The 19,591-nt window shown below is 39.3% G+C and overlaps 1 protein-coding gene across 1 annotated transcript in view; it reads right to left on the bottom strand.

Annotated features, from left to right (window-relative positions):
- Window positions 1-1,691: 1,691 nt before the first annotated feature.
- LOC124711326 (serine/threonine-protein phosphatase 4 catalytic subunit) overlaps window positions 1,692-19,591 on the bottom strand; it is a 42,534-nt gene continuing 24,634 nt past the window's right edge. Inside the window, exons 6-7 of the mRNA XM_047241346.1 lie at window positions 10,580-10,769; window positions 1,692-2,185 (exon numbers count right to left, since the gene is read on the bottom strand). Of these exons, the coding sequence (XP_047097302.1) occupies window positions 2,056-2,185; window positions 10,580-10,769 (320 nt within the window). The 3' untranslated portion in view covers window positions 1,692-2,055. The remainder of the gene's footprint in view (window positions 2,186-10,579; window positions 10,770-19,591) is intronic.

The following is a 19,591-nucleotide window of genomic DNA, read 5'->3' as shown; positions in this document are numbered from 1 at the left end:
GGTGGCTGATGTGCAGTGACCAGTTTTCATCTTGCTGGGTGAGTTCGTTTGTTCGGGAGGGGGAAGCCCATAATCGTTTTCCACCTTTCGGCGGGTCACGGATGACAGAATCTAGGCGCACAGTCTGCAGTCTTTCTCAAACAATTTTACAGAAAGTAATCGATAAAAATAATTTCGTTTTTGCTTTACTTAAAGCTTTATATGTCAAGTTCATGACCTTGTGCCCATTTCTTTAATAGTCATTGTTATTGTGATATTTACATGAAATTAAGACACTGTGCGAAATTTGGGGAAGTGTGCAATGAAAAATGGAGGTCACCATGATTCTGCATTTGTTGGATATTACATAATATGTTGTTGCATATGAAATTTATGTAACATATTGAATTTTTCTTTAGACTTGGGGGTTAGAGGTATCCGCCTGTCACCAATCTTGAGAAAACTGTTCTGATGTAGCACTCAGTTGCAATTGCGCAATAAAACCAGAGTGAAATATCGACAACATTCCTCATATTTCATAAATGGTTTCAGATATCGAAATGAGATTTTGGCAATTGTGTCTGCACAACATTAGTGAGGTCAGACAGTGTAAACTCTGCTGTGTTTAGGCACAAGAAGCAAATTTTGACATGGCAACCAGAGAAATATGTAAGTTTCACTCAAAATTCACAACTCATGATGCTTCTCTGAAAGTTACAAATGGTTGATAAGCCAGGCGAAAATAAATTGCTGCATTTTCGGCAGAATTCTTTTTAGATACTAATGAAAGCAGGGGGTGACAGTAGGTCTTTTTGAATGGTCACCATGCAAGTGTGGGCGTTGATGGGGCCCCACTTAAAATTTGCAAAAAATGTGAGCATAGGCTTCAGTTTAGAATGGTGTGTTCCCCTCCAACACTTGACATATCTCTTACAGTGCTCTGAGCAAGCCCTCACCACTTCCGCTCTCCCCACACTTCCCTAACCGACTGCACATCTAGCGACCATGGCATTCTGCATGCACTGTACACTAGCTTGCCTGCCAGATTCCGCAGTTTCGAGAGATATGAAACAATGCTGAACAGTCTCAGCTGCAACTCAGATTGTTAGACTACTTAGTGTCATTTAACACGATTAACGGAAGTGATATTTTTTAAATAAAAAAAAGGGACATTAAGTTAAATGTACTGGTAGAAGCACTGACGCTGCTTGCAGCACCTGAGCCTAATTACAGAATGTATGTAAGTTATGTTGGTGGAAGGACTATAATGAAAAACAGCATTTTATATAATCAATATATTTACGACACCATGCCACACTGCAATATAGTTCACACTTAACCTGTGAAAAGTGTTTTTATAACCATTTATGTCTGAAAAAACTTTGGTATCTACTATAAAGTGGAGTAAAAACAAAAAAACTGATATCAGTAGCTTTAGCAACACAAATACAATTTGGGTTCTTGCAATTCACATAAATTACTGGACAGGACACACATTTTTTATTAATGTCCTGATGTCTGGAACATCTTCAGAGTATGGTAAACATATGTACATGAGTTATCTACAACAGAGACAAGGAACAATAAAGTCTAGCAAGAAGTGGGAACTAGGGCAGCTTCTTGATGTTACTGAAAATGAACCAGTCCAGAGATCTTCCAAAGAAACCTGTCCTTTCACTATGGTGTATGATAGTGAGCAAAAGTACATTACATCTTGTTGCAATCATATTTTAATTTTAAATGCATGAACTAAAGACAATGATCAAGTTTTGGAAATGATTTGTCTTAATTTTTTACACATGGAAAAATTTCACATTTGTTATTTAGAACATAACTATCAGCCTTATTATCAAACTTCATCTCAAAAACATCTTACATAAAAATGAAAACAAATGTTTATTTTTTAAAAATTTATAACAAAAGCCAGAAATCACATTTATTCTGAAGATGATATTTAATAAAATAATCCACATTCATTCTATTTCTTTACATATCAAGTACACAGATGAAATGACTTCCGTCCCACTCTCAAACTGACATCATGCACACATGAATGAACTTAAACACTAAAACACTTCAGAGGAAGTAGTCAGCTTGTGGTTTCTTTGATGGTATTCCTCTACTTTCCTGTGGTGCAGCCTCAAAAATTGTGAAGTCTCTTTGTAGATGCTCACTGAGTTCCAAAATTGCTGCAACATTCCCACATCTGAAAAAGCAATAATAATGTGAGAACTCTGCAAGTAAGTGAACACTTCTCTAAACAGTGACACGATCAGCAGCACAAGCCATGTTGCTGGTATTGACAAGAACTTTCTGACAGATACGATATAGGAAAAAACTGTTATGCTAACACCTACTGTTAATGCTAAGCAGTAATGTAATTGTATGGAAAAGTTATGTCACATTAACTACAGTAGAATGAAAATATTTATTTTCTATGCATAAATTAAAAGGGAAAGTATAAAGGCATCCCAGTGCCAACTAGGCCACAACACATGACGAATGGGCCTAATTATGAAGAGAGTTTTGTGTTGTAACACAGTGTTTATAACTTCACAATGCAAGAATATTACCTTCACGCAATATGCGTACCAACTGTGGGATATCTGATATACAAACAGGAGAGGGGGGGGGGGGAGAGAGAGGGGGGGGGGGAGGGAGGGAGAGAGAGAGAGAGAGAGAGTGAGAGAGAGAGTGTGAGAGAGAGTGTGTGTGTGTGTGTGTGTGTGTGTGTGTGTGTGTGTGTGTGTGTGTGTGTCCGCACATCCGTTCGTCCATTCTGCTTGTTATGTTAATGATTACTGGAGTAAGCCTGTGTTCAGAAAAGCGCATTTTCTGTATAAATTTCAACCATTCTGTCAGAAATGTGACCTATTCATTAATGAAGACAAACGCGTTTTGTCACAGTTACTCTCTTATTAGACATTGGTACTGTACTTATAGCTGCCATTTGTCTCAAGGTTTGCTCAGTGACTAAATAGAGAACGGTCAGGCTACAAATCAAAAGGTTTGGTTTTCCATTCCCTGTCCTAATATTTTTTTCTGTCACTTATCGTTTCTTTCACTTCTGACAACAATTTGCTAATATGAAAAATGCTGGGTTGTACCGCCATTTGGAGTCCCAAGCTAAAATCTAGGTTGCCCCCAGTGACTGGATGGGGAAGTTAACTGAAAGATCAGAAAGAAATGGCATACCACCTACAACAAGAGTATGCTGAGTGTAGCACTACGCCGTTTAGTAACTCAAACAAATTTTAAAACACTTAATGCTTGTATGTGCACGCCAATGTGAGTGTCTTATGCCTTACTCTGCTATTTTCTTGTGGAGTAATTATTATTGCTATATACTGGGTGTCTCTCCTGAGAGTTGTCAGACATTTCTTTCTGGTGTTTTCACGAATACCTGCAATTTCGTTTTTGCAATGTATAGCTGGTGTCAGCCCAAACAAATACTGCTCATTGGATGTGCCCAGCACTAACAGAATACATCAGTCTCTTTCTCATTACACACACACACACACACACACACACACACACACACAAAGTTTTAAATTGGAATTTTGTGTGTCCATTTGATAAGAGCACTACCAGATTACTCTAGTGTGACATTCTTTTACTGATATATACTATAAGGAACAGCAAAACAAGAGAAATAACTGGTGCTTCAGCAGCAAATGAGCAGCAGGCTCCCGCATGGTGATGGAGTCCGCACGGGCCAGGGCGGTGCTGTCACTGCTGGAGTACTCATTATTCTTAGCGTACTACTGCCCCTATTAATACACACTGGTAAAATGAATATTGTACTAGACTGATTTGTGACTGCACTCTCGAATGAGCATGTAAAATTCCGGTTTAAAAGTAATTTTACTTCTAACAGGAAGCACACTGACACTTTCCATCAATGCTGGGTGTCGCATCCATGACATGATGGCCAGCATTTGTTTGTGCTGACTCCAGCTGCATGCCATAAATACAAAATTGCAAATATCTGTCAATACATCAGAGAATTTGCACCTTATGACTCTGATGAGAGAGACTCCGTATGAGATGCAGTCATGGAAAAAAAAGTAAGTACATTTTTTAAAAGCACACAAGCAACCAATGCTAATTAAGTACATTGTTTGTTATTTCAAAAGTAATTGCCACAACTGATAATGCATTTGTCCCACTGTGAGCCAAGATTGTTAAGCCTGCATGGAAAAATGTTTGCAGTTTCCTGCTGAACCACGATTGTACCCAGGCAGGCACCTATTTGTCCAAAACAAAGCAAATCAAATCAAATCAACGGCCACAAATGTCTTTCTTCAGGGCTCCAAAAATATGGAAATCACATGGGTAAAGATTGGGATTGTATGGAGGATTTGTAAGGGCTTTTCCAGTGAAACTTTGGCAACAGAGTTGAAACAACCTTGGCAACATGTTGGCCTGCCCACATTTTTCATGAAGGCACTGACCATCTTGCCTCACAGTGGGACAAGTGTATTAACATTTATGGTGATTACTTCTGAAATAATGGTGATTACTTCTGAAATAATGAACAGTTTATCTACTCCCCCCCCCCCCCCCTTATCTAATTTGACTGCCCCTTGTATTTGGACATCACCAAACCCCAGCCAGCAATGTGCTCCGCTAGTGTAACTGTATTGAAACATGTAATTAGTTAAATACTCACTGCTTGTGAAGTGAACATTCAGGTTCTTTTGTTTAATGGCAAAAAGTTTCTATTTCCTCAAGTGAATTCGACCTGACATGTTGACACAATATGTAAAATCCTAAGTTCATTTTGGGTGTCTCCTGCTACATCTTTTTGGTACCCACATCAACTCTGGAAGCACTCTCATTCACCATATATGAATATTCCTTACACCAGGTAACATAGATTCATTCAGTTTGACAAACATAGTGTGAATTGCAATTGTGACACTGTATCTTATATATCCTGAATCCAAAGAACATTATTTTTAATAAAACTAAGTTGCCAATGTAGCTGAAACCCAATTTTGTGAGAATGTACACAGATTACGTCACTTCCAGGCAGCAAAAGAAACACCGACAGATTGAATGGTGACAATTTTTGGTGCCAGGTACCTCACACTAAAGTACCTCTGAAAGCAATCGATATGAATTTTACGACTTGTTACTGTGGTGCCAGTTTTTAGAATAGTGCTAAACATTGATGTGCAGTAGTTTGAGGAGCTCTGACGAACACTCGCCAGTCGATTGGCAGCAAGGTAAGTCAGATGGCACTGAGTAAAGACACGTGGGATGTCAAAATTTTATCAGTAGACTATTGAAGTATTTGTAATACTGACACCCAAAGTGGAAAGTTCTGAGATATTTAGCGGTGTCCGTGGTGGAATGCGTATCAGAAAGACAGATTAGAGGCCATATGGGGGGGGGGGGGGGGGGGGGAGTGTTCATTGCAGTTCACAAAAATAGTCTCTCTATTGAGGTCAAAGTTGAGAGGGGCAGTGAAGTTACCTGGGTTACATATAACAGGGGTAGGTGAATCCAAGTTAATTGTTGGATGTTTTTACTGGCCACACGATTCCCCTGCAATCGTTCTAGAGTCATTTGAAGAAAGTCTATGGTCAATAGTGTGTAAACACCCAGATCAGCAATACTGGTGGGGAGGAAACTAACATACCGAGCATAGACTGCGATGTCTATGGATTCATTGTTGGGGAATACAGACAGACAGTCATGTGAAAATACTTCTGACCACATTTTCTGAAAACTGTCTTTAGCAGCTAGCTTGAATCCCACAAGCCATGTAAATATCTTAGACCTTTTAGCTATAAATAGGCTGGACCTTATTGAAAATGTCAGTATAAAGCAAAGACTAGTGATCATTATGTCATTATAGCCACAATGGTTATTTAGACAGTGAACTGAACATCACTTGGTTTTAGTAAGATGGATGTAGAGGAATTATGGACAAAGTTCAAGTAGATTGTAAATCGTAGTCTAGAGTTGTGTGCTTAGTACGTGTATAAAGGATGGAAAAGAGTCATCATGGTTTAATTATGAAATTCGAGAGATGTTGAGGAAGCAGAAGCTGCTGAACTCTCGGTTCAAATGAGAATGCACAAACAACAACAAGAAGCAAAGGTTAGTAGAGATTTATGCATCTGCAAAAAGATGTATGTGAGGAGCGTACAACAGCTACCACCGTCACACCTTAGTAAAAGATCTGGCACAGTGCCCGAGAAAATTCTGGGCCTATGTAAAATTGCTACGTAGATATAAGTCTTCCACTCATTCCCTTGTTGACCAGTCTGGTGTGACACAAAGATAGCATAACAAAAGCCAAAGTTTTAAATTTCATGTTCAAAAAGCCGTTCACACAGGAGAATTGTACAAACATACCATCAATTTACAATCAGATGGACTCCCATATGGGCAACATAATAATAAGCATCCTTGGCATAGTGAACCAACTGAAAGATTTGAAAGCAACCAAATCTTCAGTCTGGGTGGAATCCCAATTTGATTTTACGATGAATAAGAAGGGTGTAAGAATGGATCCACAAAATTACAGACCAATGTCCCCAACTTTGGTTTGCTGCAGAATTCTTGAACATATTCTCAGTTCAAATATAATAAAGCTTCTTGAGACTAAGAAGCTTATGTCCAAGAATCAGCATGGTTTTAGAAATCGCCGCTCATGCGAAACTCAACTTGTCCTTTTCTCATGATATACTGTGAACTATGAATTAAGGGCAACAGACAGACACATATTTCTAGATTTCTGGAAGGCATTTGACACACAAGCTGCCAACAAAGGTATGAGCATATGGAATAAGTTCACGGATATGTGAGTGATTCGAAGACTTGTTAAGTAGCAGAACCCAGTATGTTTTCCTTGATAGCAAGTGTTTGTCACAGACAAGGGTATCGTCAGGAGTGTCTCAGGGAAACGTGATAGGACCAGTGTAGTACTCTATATACATACATGATTTGGCAGACAGGGTTGGCAACAATCTGCAGTTGCTTGCTGATGAAGCTATGATGTATGGTAAGGTGTCAACTTGAGTCACTGTATGAAGATACAAGACAACTTAGACACAGTTTCTAGTTGGTGTGACAAATGGCAGCTAGTTATAACTGTGGAAAAATTTAAGTTAATAAGGCTGAGTTGGAAGAACAAATCTGTAATGCTCGGATACATTATTACTGGTGTCCTGCTTGAGACAGTCAAGTTGCTTAAATATCTGAGTATAACACTGCAAAGCAATATAAACTGCATGCGAGCATGCGAGACCTATGGTAGGGAAGCTGAGCAGTCAACTCTGGTTTACTGACAGAATTTTAGGAAAGAGTGGTTCACATGTAAAGGAGACTGCATAAAGGACACTGGTGCAACCTATTCTTGAGTACTGCTCAAGTGTTTGGGATCCGTACCACGTCAGTCAGACCGGAGGAAGATATTGAAGAAATTCGCAGATGGGCTCCTAGATTTGCTACCGGTAGGTTCGAACAACACGTATTATGTAGATGCTTCAGCAACTCAAATGGGGAACCCCTGGAGGTGGTGCAGGGTACCCTCCACAACACACCATGTGACGGCCTGCGGAGTACCTGTGTGGATGGGTGTGAATGCATGTGGATTGCCACATGTGTAAGGGCCTATTCTAATATGATGAGGGGCTTGGGTTTGGTCCTGACCCTATTTATTTGTGTTTCTTCTCTCTTTTTGTGTAGTCTTATTCTACTTTTAATTTTGAGAATAGACAATAACTGTCATTATTACATTACTAACAAAATACATGACAGAGTTAAAATACAACTGGTTTCATTTTTAATAGGCAGAAGGGGTATACATCTCTGTTTGTTAGGTTGCAACTTATGATTTTTATGAGTGATCCCCATCATAGAAACACTGGTAACAATGTTAACTGATATTTTCCGTCATCTGCAACACGCTGTGTACTATCAGATCACATGGAATGAATAAATAAATAAATAAATAAAAAGAACTGTTTTTGCACCATGAACAGTGTAAGGCTGACATCTTGTCACAGTGACAGGTTCCAGTATAACCAAATTCAGTGGTTTTCTCTTATTTTCCATCATATATGTCAACATAATTTGATACTCAACAAAAATTTAAAGAAATGAAATTATCGTATGACTTACACTGACCCCAAGTGTGCCAATCCAGCATCATACCCGCTCGGCTGTCTCAGCACCATGAAAACTGGTGCCATTTTAGTGGGTGGTAAGTAAATTCAACTCGTCTGATTTTTGAAGATACCTCCTGTATGATGACGCATTGTTGTTCCACACTTTAGTGTGAGGTAGGTGGTACGTCAACCTACATCACTATTCAGTATGGTCTCCAGTCCTGATTCCCAAACCTGTGCCTCCCCTTGTGAGAAAAAGTGTTCTGTCTTGAAATTTGTTAATAAAAGGTGCCAAAATAAAGGAGTTATCCTGAACAAACAAGACAGCAGATAAAGAAGAAAGGAAATATTAGATTTTCATGAAAAAAAGAAACATAAAAAGTGACTAATGGTTTATTTAAACAAAATGTGGATTCATAAATATTGCATTGTGAATAAAAGCTAGGGAAGTTGTAGTGGCCGAGGAGTACTGTCAAACAAAAGCGCCTACACCTCTAACTTCTGTGCTATGCAGGGCACTGGCATACAGATGTGTAGCCTGTGATGGTGCTCCACTTGTAAAAGTACTGGAGTGTAGGCTATTACTACCTCCTCTTTTCTCGAGTGTAAACATGACAGTACTGCCAGCCTGACTGAAGTTCACTTGGCCTGTTTCTACTTGCATATAACAGTAGTGTATCATCTATCTACAACAGGTAACACCACTGTCTCCTCTAGCCACACATTATCATCAAAAATTACACTCATAACCTTCCACAGGATTCTGCACTGATACTCAACAACATCTGTCCTTCCCATTAATATTTTTCATCCATGAACAACTGAATCTTTCAGCACTGCACTCTATGAAAATTTACTGCATTTACAAAGATCTCTTTTCAAAGGCAACATTAGCAGTTTTGGAAGTACTGTGTGTTCCTTTTTCTCACGGTAGTTAAACATATTAAAACAAATGGAGCCTTTCTGGAAATCATCCACGGCTGTTACTTGCTTCGGTACTTTTTTCCAGGTGCCTACAGTTCTGTTGTGCCCCTCACACACACACACACACACACACACACACACACACACACACACACACACAGCACTCCCCCACTCAAAAGACAAATTAGTAAGCTTGGCTGATGTAAAACATTTTTTCCCTCTCCAATTCGCTTTGCATGTTGGGCTTGTCCCATCATCATGCTAGACATAGTTCGAGATTAAACACGAGACAAACACTACGAACATCAAAAATAAAAGTTACTATGAAGCACATTTCAAATTTACCAAAGCCGAATGAAAGACATATCTACAATCCGAAGGCCGCAAAACGGTGTGTGGCAGGGACTACTCCATGTACGACTGCCACTTCATCCATTTCCTGTACCAGTCACGAATGGTTTGTGGGAAGAACAATTGTTGATAAGCTTCCATGTGAGCCTGAATCTCTCTTTTTTCACAGTCTGTTCACAACATAAGCGGTAGGAAGCAATATATTGGTTGCCTCTTCTGGGAACTTAGACTCTCAGAATTTTAACAGCAAACCTCACTGTGATGCAGAATGAATCTCCTAGTATCTGCCACTGGAGTTGGCTGAGCATTGCCATGATGCTTTTGTGCTTACTAAATGAACCTTTAATGAAACATGCTGGTACTCTTCGGATCTCCACTATTTGCTTTATCAATTTATCTGGTACAGATCCCAGAGTGGCAAGCAATATTGAAGTATTGGTCGAGCAAGAGTTTTGTAAGCTACTTTCTTTCTAGGTGGACTATACTTCCTAAGGTTTCTTCCAGTGAATCTCTCTGGTATCTGCCTTACCCGAGATTAGATTTATGTGGTCGTTCCACTTCAAACCACGTATCTGCATACTCCTAGATATTTTATGGATGTGACTGTTTCCAGTGTTGTTCTGCAATTGTATAACCAATCCATAATGGGTCTTTTGCTGTATAATATATTACATTTGTGTATGTTGAGGGTCAACTGAAAATCCCTGTACCAAGCACTGATCCTCTGATGGTATGTCTACTTTTTGGTACAATTTTCTACTGCTGTGACTTGCTTCTATAAAAATAATTTAACTATTCACACATTGTTATTCACAACTAAGGTAGGTTACAAAACGAAAAATAGGCAATTACTCAAAAGGCAGCTATATTGCAATTACATTGAAGTTTTCCAGTAAAAGGTGTGCTTGCATCTGGTGAGCAGTGCCTCTCTGATTCCATTTGGGGTAGTTTTAATCTCTTCCACCAATATACAATTAATGTTTCCAATTACTATTGGCTCACAGGTAATATATTTGGCTTCTAACTGTCAACTTAGAATTTAATTTTAAAATTTGAGTTGAAAAGTGTATCAGCATATGCAATGACACCATTTGCATGCAATTTAATAAACCCTCAAGATATCCTTGTGATGCTTCACCAAGTAATGCTAGTGACAAACATACGGAGTATAATTACTATCACTATTAAGTACCACTTACCTATAACAGTAGTTTGGAGCTGACCACACAGTCAGAACTGTCTCATTGAAATGCCACTTATACCCTTCCATGACAAGTTGATGCGCTCGACATATCATGTCAATGTTATTAGAAGCATTGAACTGTGACACTACATCAGATCCAAACAGATATCCTGCACCTCGTGGGCTTACTCCCCATCCCTGCGTATCTGAAACAAATTGACTCATTTTTAAAATAGCAGTATTTCAGAATATTACAATGCCAGCTTTGCCAAATACATCAGCATAAAAATTACGGTAGTATGCCAGAAGCAATTTCAGGTACTAATCACAGTAACACACAGTATCTAAGTGAAGTGCAGCAGGTGCACTGAGTTAATGTAACATTTTGACAACAGCTAATAAAAGGAGGATTGCTATGGCCACATTAATGAATTCAAATAAATGTAGATTCTTAATCTTGATTCTAGTCCTTTTTCCTTTGCTAACTGAACAATGTTCTGAAATACAAGAGTATGGAGCCCAGGGAGATACACTTTTCTGGAAGGAACTTCCTTGTTTATGTTCTGTGCAGATGACAACTACCATGTGCTGGACTGCTTTATGTAAGTGTCCTTCCTTTATACACTACCTTCTCATCGCTGGAATCCAAATTGTCTTCACCAGCTGTTTAAGACAAGTTCAAGAATCATGAAAGACTGTTGTACAAGTGAAAAGAGCCTGGAGACACTCGACTGTTTCAAACGGATAATATAATTTTGAGGCAGAGATTTCAAAACCAGATATTGAACTCCAAAACCAGATATTGAACTCCAAAACCAGATATTGAACTCCAAAACCAGATATTGAACTCCAAAACCAGATATTGAACTCCAAAACCAGATATTGAACTCCAAAACCAGATATTGAACTCCAAAACCAGATATTGAACTCCAAAACCAGATATTGAACTTCAAAACCAGATATTGAACTTCAAAACACAATAATTTATTAGTTATGAATGGCAGATTTAATCTGAAAAAAATCGAAGAAAGGTAGGAAAATGAAGAGGATGGGACATGATAAATTCAAAGAACAAGAAATTGATAACAGTTCAAACAGAAGCATTGGGCAACTATCGACTATTTGGGAAAGAAATGTAACAGAAGACAAATGAGTAGCTTTGAGAAATGAAACACTGAAGCAGCAGAGTATCAAATATGCAAGAAGGCAACATCCAGTACAAATTCTTGGATAACATATGATAAACTAAATTTAGCTGATGAAAGGATAAAATATAAAAATGGGGTACAATAAAACAGATAAAAGAAAAAAAAAATCTACACAATGAGACTGACAGAATATGCAAATTGCAAAGCACAAATGATTAGAGAACAAATTCGAGGTTGCAGATGGATCTATGACTATGGGAGAGAGCTATTACAACTCAGAAAACTAAAAAGACCTTTGGAGAAAAGAGAAACATCCACATGAATATCAAGAGCTCAGATGGAAAGGCAGTAGAAAGCAAAGAATGGAAAACTCAATATGGAAGGAATATATTTAAAAAAATAAATACATAAAAATTAAAATGTAGAAATGCTACACAGTGGGAAATGAACTTTAAGATAATACTATAATTGGAAGAAAAAATAAATGAACAAGAATCTGGCAGAGCACTGAAAGGTCTAAAGCACGGTTCCCACTGATGCGATACGATACTTGCAATACAACACAGAAGCGACCGTCATCAGTGGAGTGCTTAGAAACACAGTGCAATTGATTTAACTGGTTCACACTGGGACAACAACGATACAACACTGATACATATCTCTGTCATAGTGCCCAGCGCATCACAAAGTGCTGACTGCTCGACGCAACTTCTGTTTTTCAATATACAAGGCAACAAATTTCAAATCATCAAATGTACCTAAAAAAATGTTTCATGTCGATGTAGCAAACCTATACCCATCCCTGTAATTAGTTTCTTATAAAAAACATTTATTTTTTGAGCAAAACATTACAAACTACTGTTTTGGGATTCACACATGTTCACTATGCAGTCTTTGACATTCGATTTCAAAGAAACTATTTGTTAACAAAGTAGATTTTTCTGCATTTTATACTCTGACATGACAATTCGATAATGAACTGGTTTTAATTTTGCTACTACCCACAGTCACTGTGATACTTCAAGATAAAGTAAAATGTTGCACATATTTTGAAAAGTTTGAAAAATGTGGTTGCTGGTCAGTTTATGTTTGGTGCATTTTAGAGCGTACACTGCTGAGTACAAAGTATAGCTAACATTCTGAAATTGTTTTTAATGCTGGAAGGAGAGCCATGACCCTTTCCAGGCTTGAGGAAGTACGCAATACATATTGTACATTTGCTATGGCAGAGCTCTCTCATGTTTCTTTTTTGTATGTTGACAAAACATACAGAAATAATTTCTTGTATACATGCTTTCAAGCTCGAAAGATGTCTTGACCTGTGCACTTCCTTCTGTGGATTGGTCAAAGGTGATCATATTTGTCCAGCTTGTTGAGAAAAAGACCTTATATACAGAATCACACAGTGAAATCATATTCAAGGGCAGATGTGACCAGCTTAGCATGGACGAAAATAGCAATAGAAATGAAGGAAACAGGTAAGAAACTGCTGTGCAATCTACACAATTGTTTTTAACTCCCTATTTTTGTTGTTGCACTTCCTTGTTCAGATAACAAATCTATGTTTTTGGTCTGTGACTGTGAAATGTTAATTGTATTCTAAAATTACTTCATTTGTAACTAATTGGTGAAGCCCACTTAAGGTTCTGGAAACATTAATTGTTGGTATACAAACTGAACAAGCCCCAGTTTCAGTACATTCAAACATGCAGCTTGCCTGTGGTTGATTCAATGAACAGTTGACGACACAGTTCAAGAGTAATTGTTGTATGCAATGATGGCATAAAAAACAGAAAATTCTTTTCTCATCATTCAACATGCTTTTTGGAAACGTTCAGATCAGGTACTGAATTAAAGTGAAAGCAGTACAGGAACAGCTCATCATCTGAATCTCCTGGCACACAAGAAGGATCTGGGACATTCAGTTTGCATACTTTTGACTGTCTATGAATAAAGAGTAGCAAAATACCATTCCACTGGTGTTCCCTCCAGGATCACCAACTCAATTGGTGTAAATCTGCCATTTGCATCAGCAACAGCCATCAGCACAGTTGACAAATAACCTTTGTAATTTGTGTTTCAATTACCCACATGTATTTGCTGTCAATGACACAGACACAATTTGGCAGATTCCACAGCTCAGCTTATCAATGTGCAATAACTTCCTAAATATTTTTATCTGGGACAGGCATAAATAAGGGTTGCAGATGAGTCCAAGAAGCTTCACATGTTGGTCGAACGACGTTACTAATGGTACCTTTTCATTTACGTAACTGTAGGTCTAAGTATTGAAAGTTTCTCCCTGCAAGAATAGTTGATGGGACATTTCTAATGCAGCATTAGAAATTAAATATTTCAATAAAAAAATACTGAAAATGTACAAAATACCTACATCTTACATACAAATAAGTTATCATTTGTCTATAAAACTGTCAGGTGGTTTCGAAGCATAGAAACATAGTTTTAAACATATTGCTACTTCGTATATACTTTATTTTGCATTCATTTTCACAACACATTTGCTGTGATCACTGGAAAGCATCTGCACTAGTTTTGAAAGATTTCTGAAACCTTCAAAATCAGGATTCGTAAAAGTCAATGAAACATGAATCATCATTTGCGCCCCCCCTCATTTCTTCGCCAATACATGAAGAGGTCTCCCTTTCTGGGAATGTCTCTCCACTCCAGGAAGAAAATGGGGACGGCACGGTAGCTTTAAGTGCAACACAGTCTATCACAGGCCTTCAGAATGTGGAGAGTTGTCAAATGTCAGGAGAAACACATGATATGATTGAATGTGACATGGTACTACAACTGCCTTCCTCACACAGAAAAGCTGAAGCCAGCAAGTGTGATGCCAAAAAAGCATTTACCAACTGACTGGAAATGAACTTTTTACTGAAATGGAAAAAAAGTCAGGAGTCATCAGCTGATGATGGTGAATGTTCCCCCCCCCCCTCCGTCTTTCAGTCCAAGCTTCCAGAGTCCGAGAAATTTAGTAACAGGAATAGAAGAACTCTAAAAGGCAAAATTCCTGTTGCTTCTGAATGAACAGCAGGATGAAACAGAGGAGGAGATGGAATTTTCCTGATCATCATGAGCTTCTCACATTTCAAGCCTTTTCTTATTCCACACAGCTACAACATTGATGGTGTCTCATATAACTTCAAATCCCTCAACATTTCTTGTGACTACCTCTGAAGCTGAATCATTAAGATACTACATTAAAATACTAATCAGCTCTAACTTTTAACTATTAACTATTAACTGTATATGTACTTCACTGAATGAAGTATCACATTAGGTTGCCGTACTAAAACTTAATGATTCATGGCAGTATTCTAACACTTTCACAAACTTACCTTGTTGTAAAGAGTAGTTTCTCATCAGGAGAAACAACAAGTCCTGCTTTGTCAGAGTACCTGATACTAGATGCTCCAAAAAGCTAAAACTGTCTGGGTCAGGTGCAGCTCATGGTTTCCATACTGGGGAAGGCTGCAACATTATCGAAACTAACCTACACATCAGGCTGCGCTACAGATCAGTCTGTCACCACAACCAGGGTTTCAGGAGGGGGGAAATATCTCACTCTAGTCAATCATTTACATGCTGTATCTTCTTTCCGCTTCATAATCAACTACTTAATAACATCAAAAGCTAACTCCAAGATAAAATCTATAAGTAGCTTATTTAACCCCCAATGTCGCATTTCCTGACAGTTTACCACAACAAATTATTGTAAAAGATGTGTGTTGGAGGGATCTTTATGTGGTGTATGTTACCTTCATTGCATGCTTATAGTTTTTGGTACTTGAGCTTCTAAACTTCAGACAATTAATGTTTTGTGCAATCAAACTGCAGTTTTTGAGTTCACATGATGAAACAGTGATGTTTCCATGATGTCCTGGATCTGGTGCTGTAATTAGCTGACATAAGTAACATGAGCAACCATCATGGAAGTGTACAGACCATATGTGTCATATTTTGACTTTTGTATTATACAAAAATATGCATTTTAAGTGATATAGGGCACACAACCTCTCAGCTGCACTGTACATCCAGGGTGCCACAAGTTTCCTCAAGTGAAATTCCCTGATATTTCCAGACAAGTTTTAGCATTTTTACCTGACATATTTTGAGATCTCAAGGGTAAGTGAAGACATAAGTTGACAAAAAAAAATTAAGGACTTCTGTATTTCTAAACGTGTGAGTGCAACTCTAATACTAACATCAACATCTTTTGTAATGACCTCTTTAGATGGAGAAATCAAGCCAAATGGTATACATGTTTCATTGAGACTACTGATGTATTTTTACTTCAATAAAATGAAATACATTTGTTGACAAAAATATGCAATTCATTGGAGTCATAAGACAGATTTAAAATACCTTCACTGCTTTTAGAAATAACCTTACAAGAAAGTAGGCATCATGAAAGAAGTGTATAAGGTGGGGAAGAGTTTAACACTATAGGTGACCGACAATAAAATGTTGGTTCTACTATGTTCGTTATTGTTGGTTATTACCCACTGTGTTATGTCTATTTTTTTTACAGGTATTGTGTGATTTTTCTTTCAAGAAATACCTGAGTACAAACTGCCACAATTTTCTTCTTATTGTCCATACTTTCTAATATATAAACTACTTTTGAAGTGCCAAAATGTACTGGAATAAATGTCTATAAAATGCCGCGTTGTACAAAGCACTTTTGATGCGAGAGTTGCAATTCCTGAAATCCATCGCCCATGGTCTCTGACCTGCCGAGGAACACTGCAGTCCTGGGTCCATGGATAAACCAAGAAAATCCGCCACATTACGCCACACACAAACATATCTGGCCTGCAGGCAGATCAGTGAGACTAGACCCGATGGGCAGAGCACGCACGTTAGTGGGACACGATGGGCTTCAGATTGGCAGGCTCTATCCGTTAGAGATACCTACAGAAATGGCCTGTGGTTTTGGCCTTTCATGGAAGTGGGTGGTTTTGGCTTGTCATGGAAGCCCACTCATTTGGCCAGTGATTCATGTGTAACAGACACCATGTTGATGAAATGAGACCATGGTGGATCAATCTATCCAACAGATAACTTGCATGAATACTCAGAATCAATACTAATGAGGATAGGTAGCAACTCACTGTAAAGACGATTGATGAGCCACGGCAGGTAGGAAAGACAATCACACTCTCACAACTAAATTTTTGGCCATAGCACTTGTGACCAAACGAGAGTACACGCACATTCACACAATCACTCAGACACAACTAGTACATACGAGACCACTGTCTCCGGTCACTGTGTCAACAGTCCCTGAGAATCAGATACAAACAAACCACTCCCCATGCCTCCCTGCCTCTCATTGGCAGCTGCTAGGCTAGTGGCAAGAAGTGGTGGCAACACTGACTGCAAGCTGAGGGTAGTGGTAGAAATAGGAGAAGCAGTAAGAATGAAGGAGTAGGGAAGTGGCGCACGTGCTCAGCTGTGACCAGCCAGTGATGATGCATGAAATCCCAGTAAACAAACCATTTCACCTACTGAGACAAACAAGATTTTTCCAGGATTCTTTTCAAATTTCCCTGACACATTTGAAATTCCCCGATATTCCCCCATTTCCAGAACTTGTGACAACCCTGATATTGCTCTGTTACAATTGTCTGTATACCCTTACCTGGATTTACACTGTTTTTGTTCTTAATACATGTTTACACTGAATCTGAGTGCACCAGCTTACTTCATTTTCATCCTAACTGGAAGTTCCAAAATTTTACCTGATAAATTGCACAATGAATTCATATTGAGTTGTTCTTGAACTACTCATGCGCTGCTGTTATTTGCAAGGAAGTAAAACTCACTAAACTGATGCATAATGAAGTCACAAAAAGAAACTTGCTAAAAACAAACATTACCCACAGTCAGCAAGCAAAGACACTGGGACATATTTCTTGTAAGGGGTATATTTCATGCACTTTTTATTCTAATCCTCCATGAAACACTTGCTACGTGGTGACACTTATGTTACTGTACTCTAGTGCACTCTGCCTAGACATTTGCAAACTCATTCTAGTGTTGAGTCAAACAGCCAATGGCAGAAACAAGGAAAGTGTCTCTAACACTATCAAAACAATATAATAAACAATGATATGGGTATAATAGAGGGAAACATTCCACGTAGGCAAAATATATCTAAAAACAAAGATTATGTGACTTACCAAATGAAAGTGCTGGCAGGTCGACAGACACACAAACAAACACAAACATACACACAAAATTCAAGCTTTCGCAACAAACTGTTGCCTCATCAGGAAAGAGGGAAGGAGAGGGAAAGACGAAAGGATGTGGGTTTTAAGGGAGAGGGTAAGGAGTCACTCCAATCCCGGGAGCGGAAGGACTTACCTTAGAGGGAAAAAAGGACGGCTATACACACACACACACACACACACACACACACACACACACACAAGCAGACATATTAAAAGACAAAGAGTGGCGGCAACTTGAAATTAGCGGAGATTGAGGCCTGGTGGATAACGGGAAGAGAGGATATATTGAAGAGCAAGTTCCCATCTCCGGAGTTCGGATAGGTTGATGTTGGTGGGAAGTATGAAGTATCCAGATAACCCGGACGGTGTAATACTGTGCCAAGATGTGCTGGCCGTGCACCGAGGCATGTTTAGCCACAGGGTGATCCTCATTACCAACAAACACTGTCTGCCTGTGTCCATTCATGCGAATGGACAGTTTGTTGCTGGTCATTCCCACATAGAATGCATCACAGTGTAGGCAGGTCAGCTGGTAAATCACGTGGGTGCTTTCACACGTGGCTCTGCCTTTGATCGTGTACACCTTCCGGGTTACAGGACTGGTGTAGGTGGTGGTGGGAGGGTGCATGGGACAGGTTTTACACCGGGGGCGGTTACAAGGGTAGGAGCCAGAGGGTAGGGAAGGTGGTTTGGGGATTTCATAGGGATGAACTAAGAGGTTACGAAGGTTAGGTGGACGGCGGAAAGACACTCTTGGTGGAGTGGGGAGGATTTCATGAAGGATGGATCTCATTTCAGGGCAGGATTTGAGGAAGTCGTATCCCTGCTGGAGAGCCACATTCAGAGTCTGATCCAGTCCCGGAAAGTATCCTGTCACAAGTGGGGCACTTTTGTGGTTCTTCTGTGGAAGGTTCTGGGTTTGAGAGGATGAGGAAGTGGCTCTGGTTATTTGCTTCTGTACCAGGTGGGGAGGGTAGTTGCGAGATGCGAAAGCTATTGTCAGGTTGTTGGTGTAATGCTTCAGGGATTCCGGACTGGAGCAGATTCGTTTGCCACGAAGACCTAGGCTGTAGGGAAGGGACCGTTTGATGTGGAATGGATGGCAGCTGTCGTAATGGAGGTACTGTTGCTTGTTGGTGGGTTTGATGTGGACGGACGTGTGAAGCTGGCCATTGGACAGGTGGAGGTCAATATCAAGGAAAGTGGCATGGGATTTGGAGTAGGACCAGGTGAATCTGATAGAACCAAAGGAGTTGAGGTTGGAGAGGAAATTCTGGAGTTGTTCTTCACTGTGAGTCCAGATCATGAAGATGTCATCAATAAATCTGTACCAAACTTTGGGTTGGCAAGCATGGGTAACCAAGAAGGCTTCCTCTAAGCGACCCATAAATAGGTTGGCGTACGAAGGGGCCATCCTGGTACCCATGGCTGTTCCCTTTAATTGTTGGTATGTCTGGTCTTCAAAAGTGAAGAAGTTGTGGGTCAGGATGAAGCTGGCTAAGGTAATGAGGAAAGAGGTTTTAGGTAGGGTGGCAGGTGATCGGCGTGAAAGGAAGTGATCCATCGCAGCGAGGCCCTGGACGTGCGGGATATTTGTGTATAAGGAAGTGGCATCAATGG

Source organism: Schistocerca piceifrons, chromosome 8 (assembly GCF_021461385.2).
Source record: "Schistocerca piceifrons isolate TAMUIC-IGC-003096 chromosome 8, iqSchPice1.1, whole genome shotgun sequence".
Taxonomy (NCBI): domain Eukaryota; kingdom Metazoa; phylum Arthropoda; class Insecta; order Orthoptera; family Acrididae; genus Schistocerca; species Schistocerca piceifrons.
The sequence above is the reverse complement of the archived record's forward strand: the minus strand, read 5'-3'. Positions and strand labels throughout refer to the sequence as shown.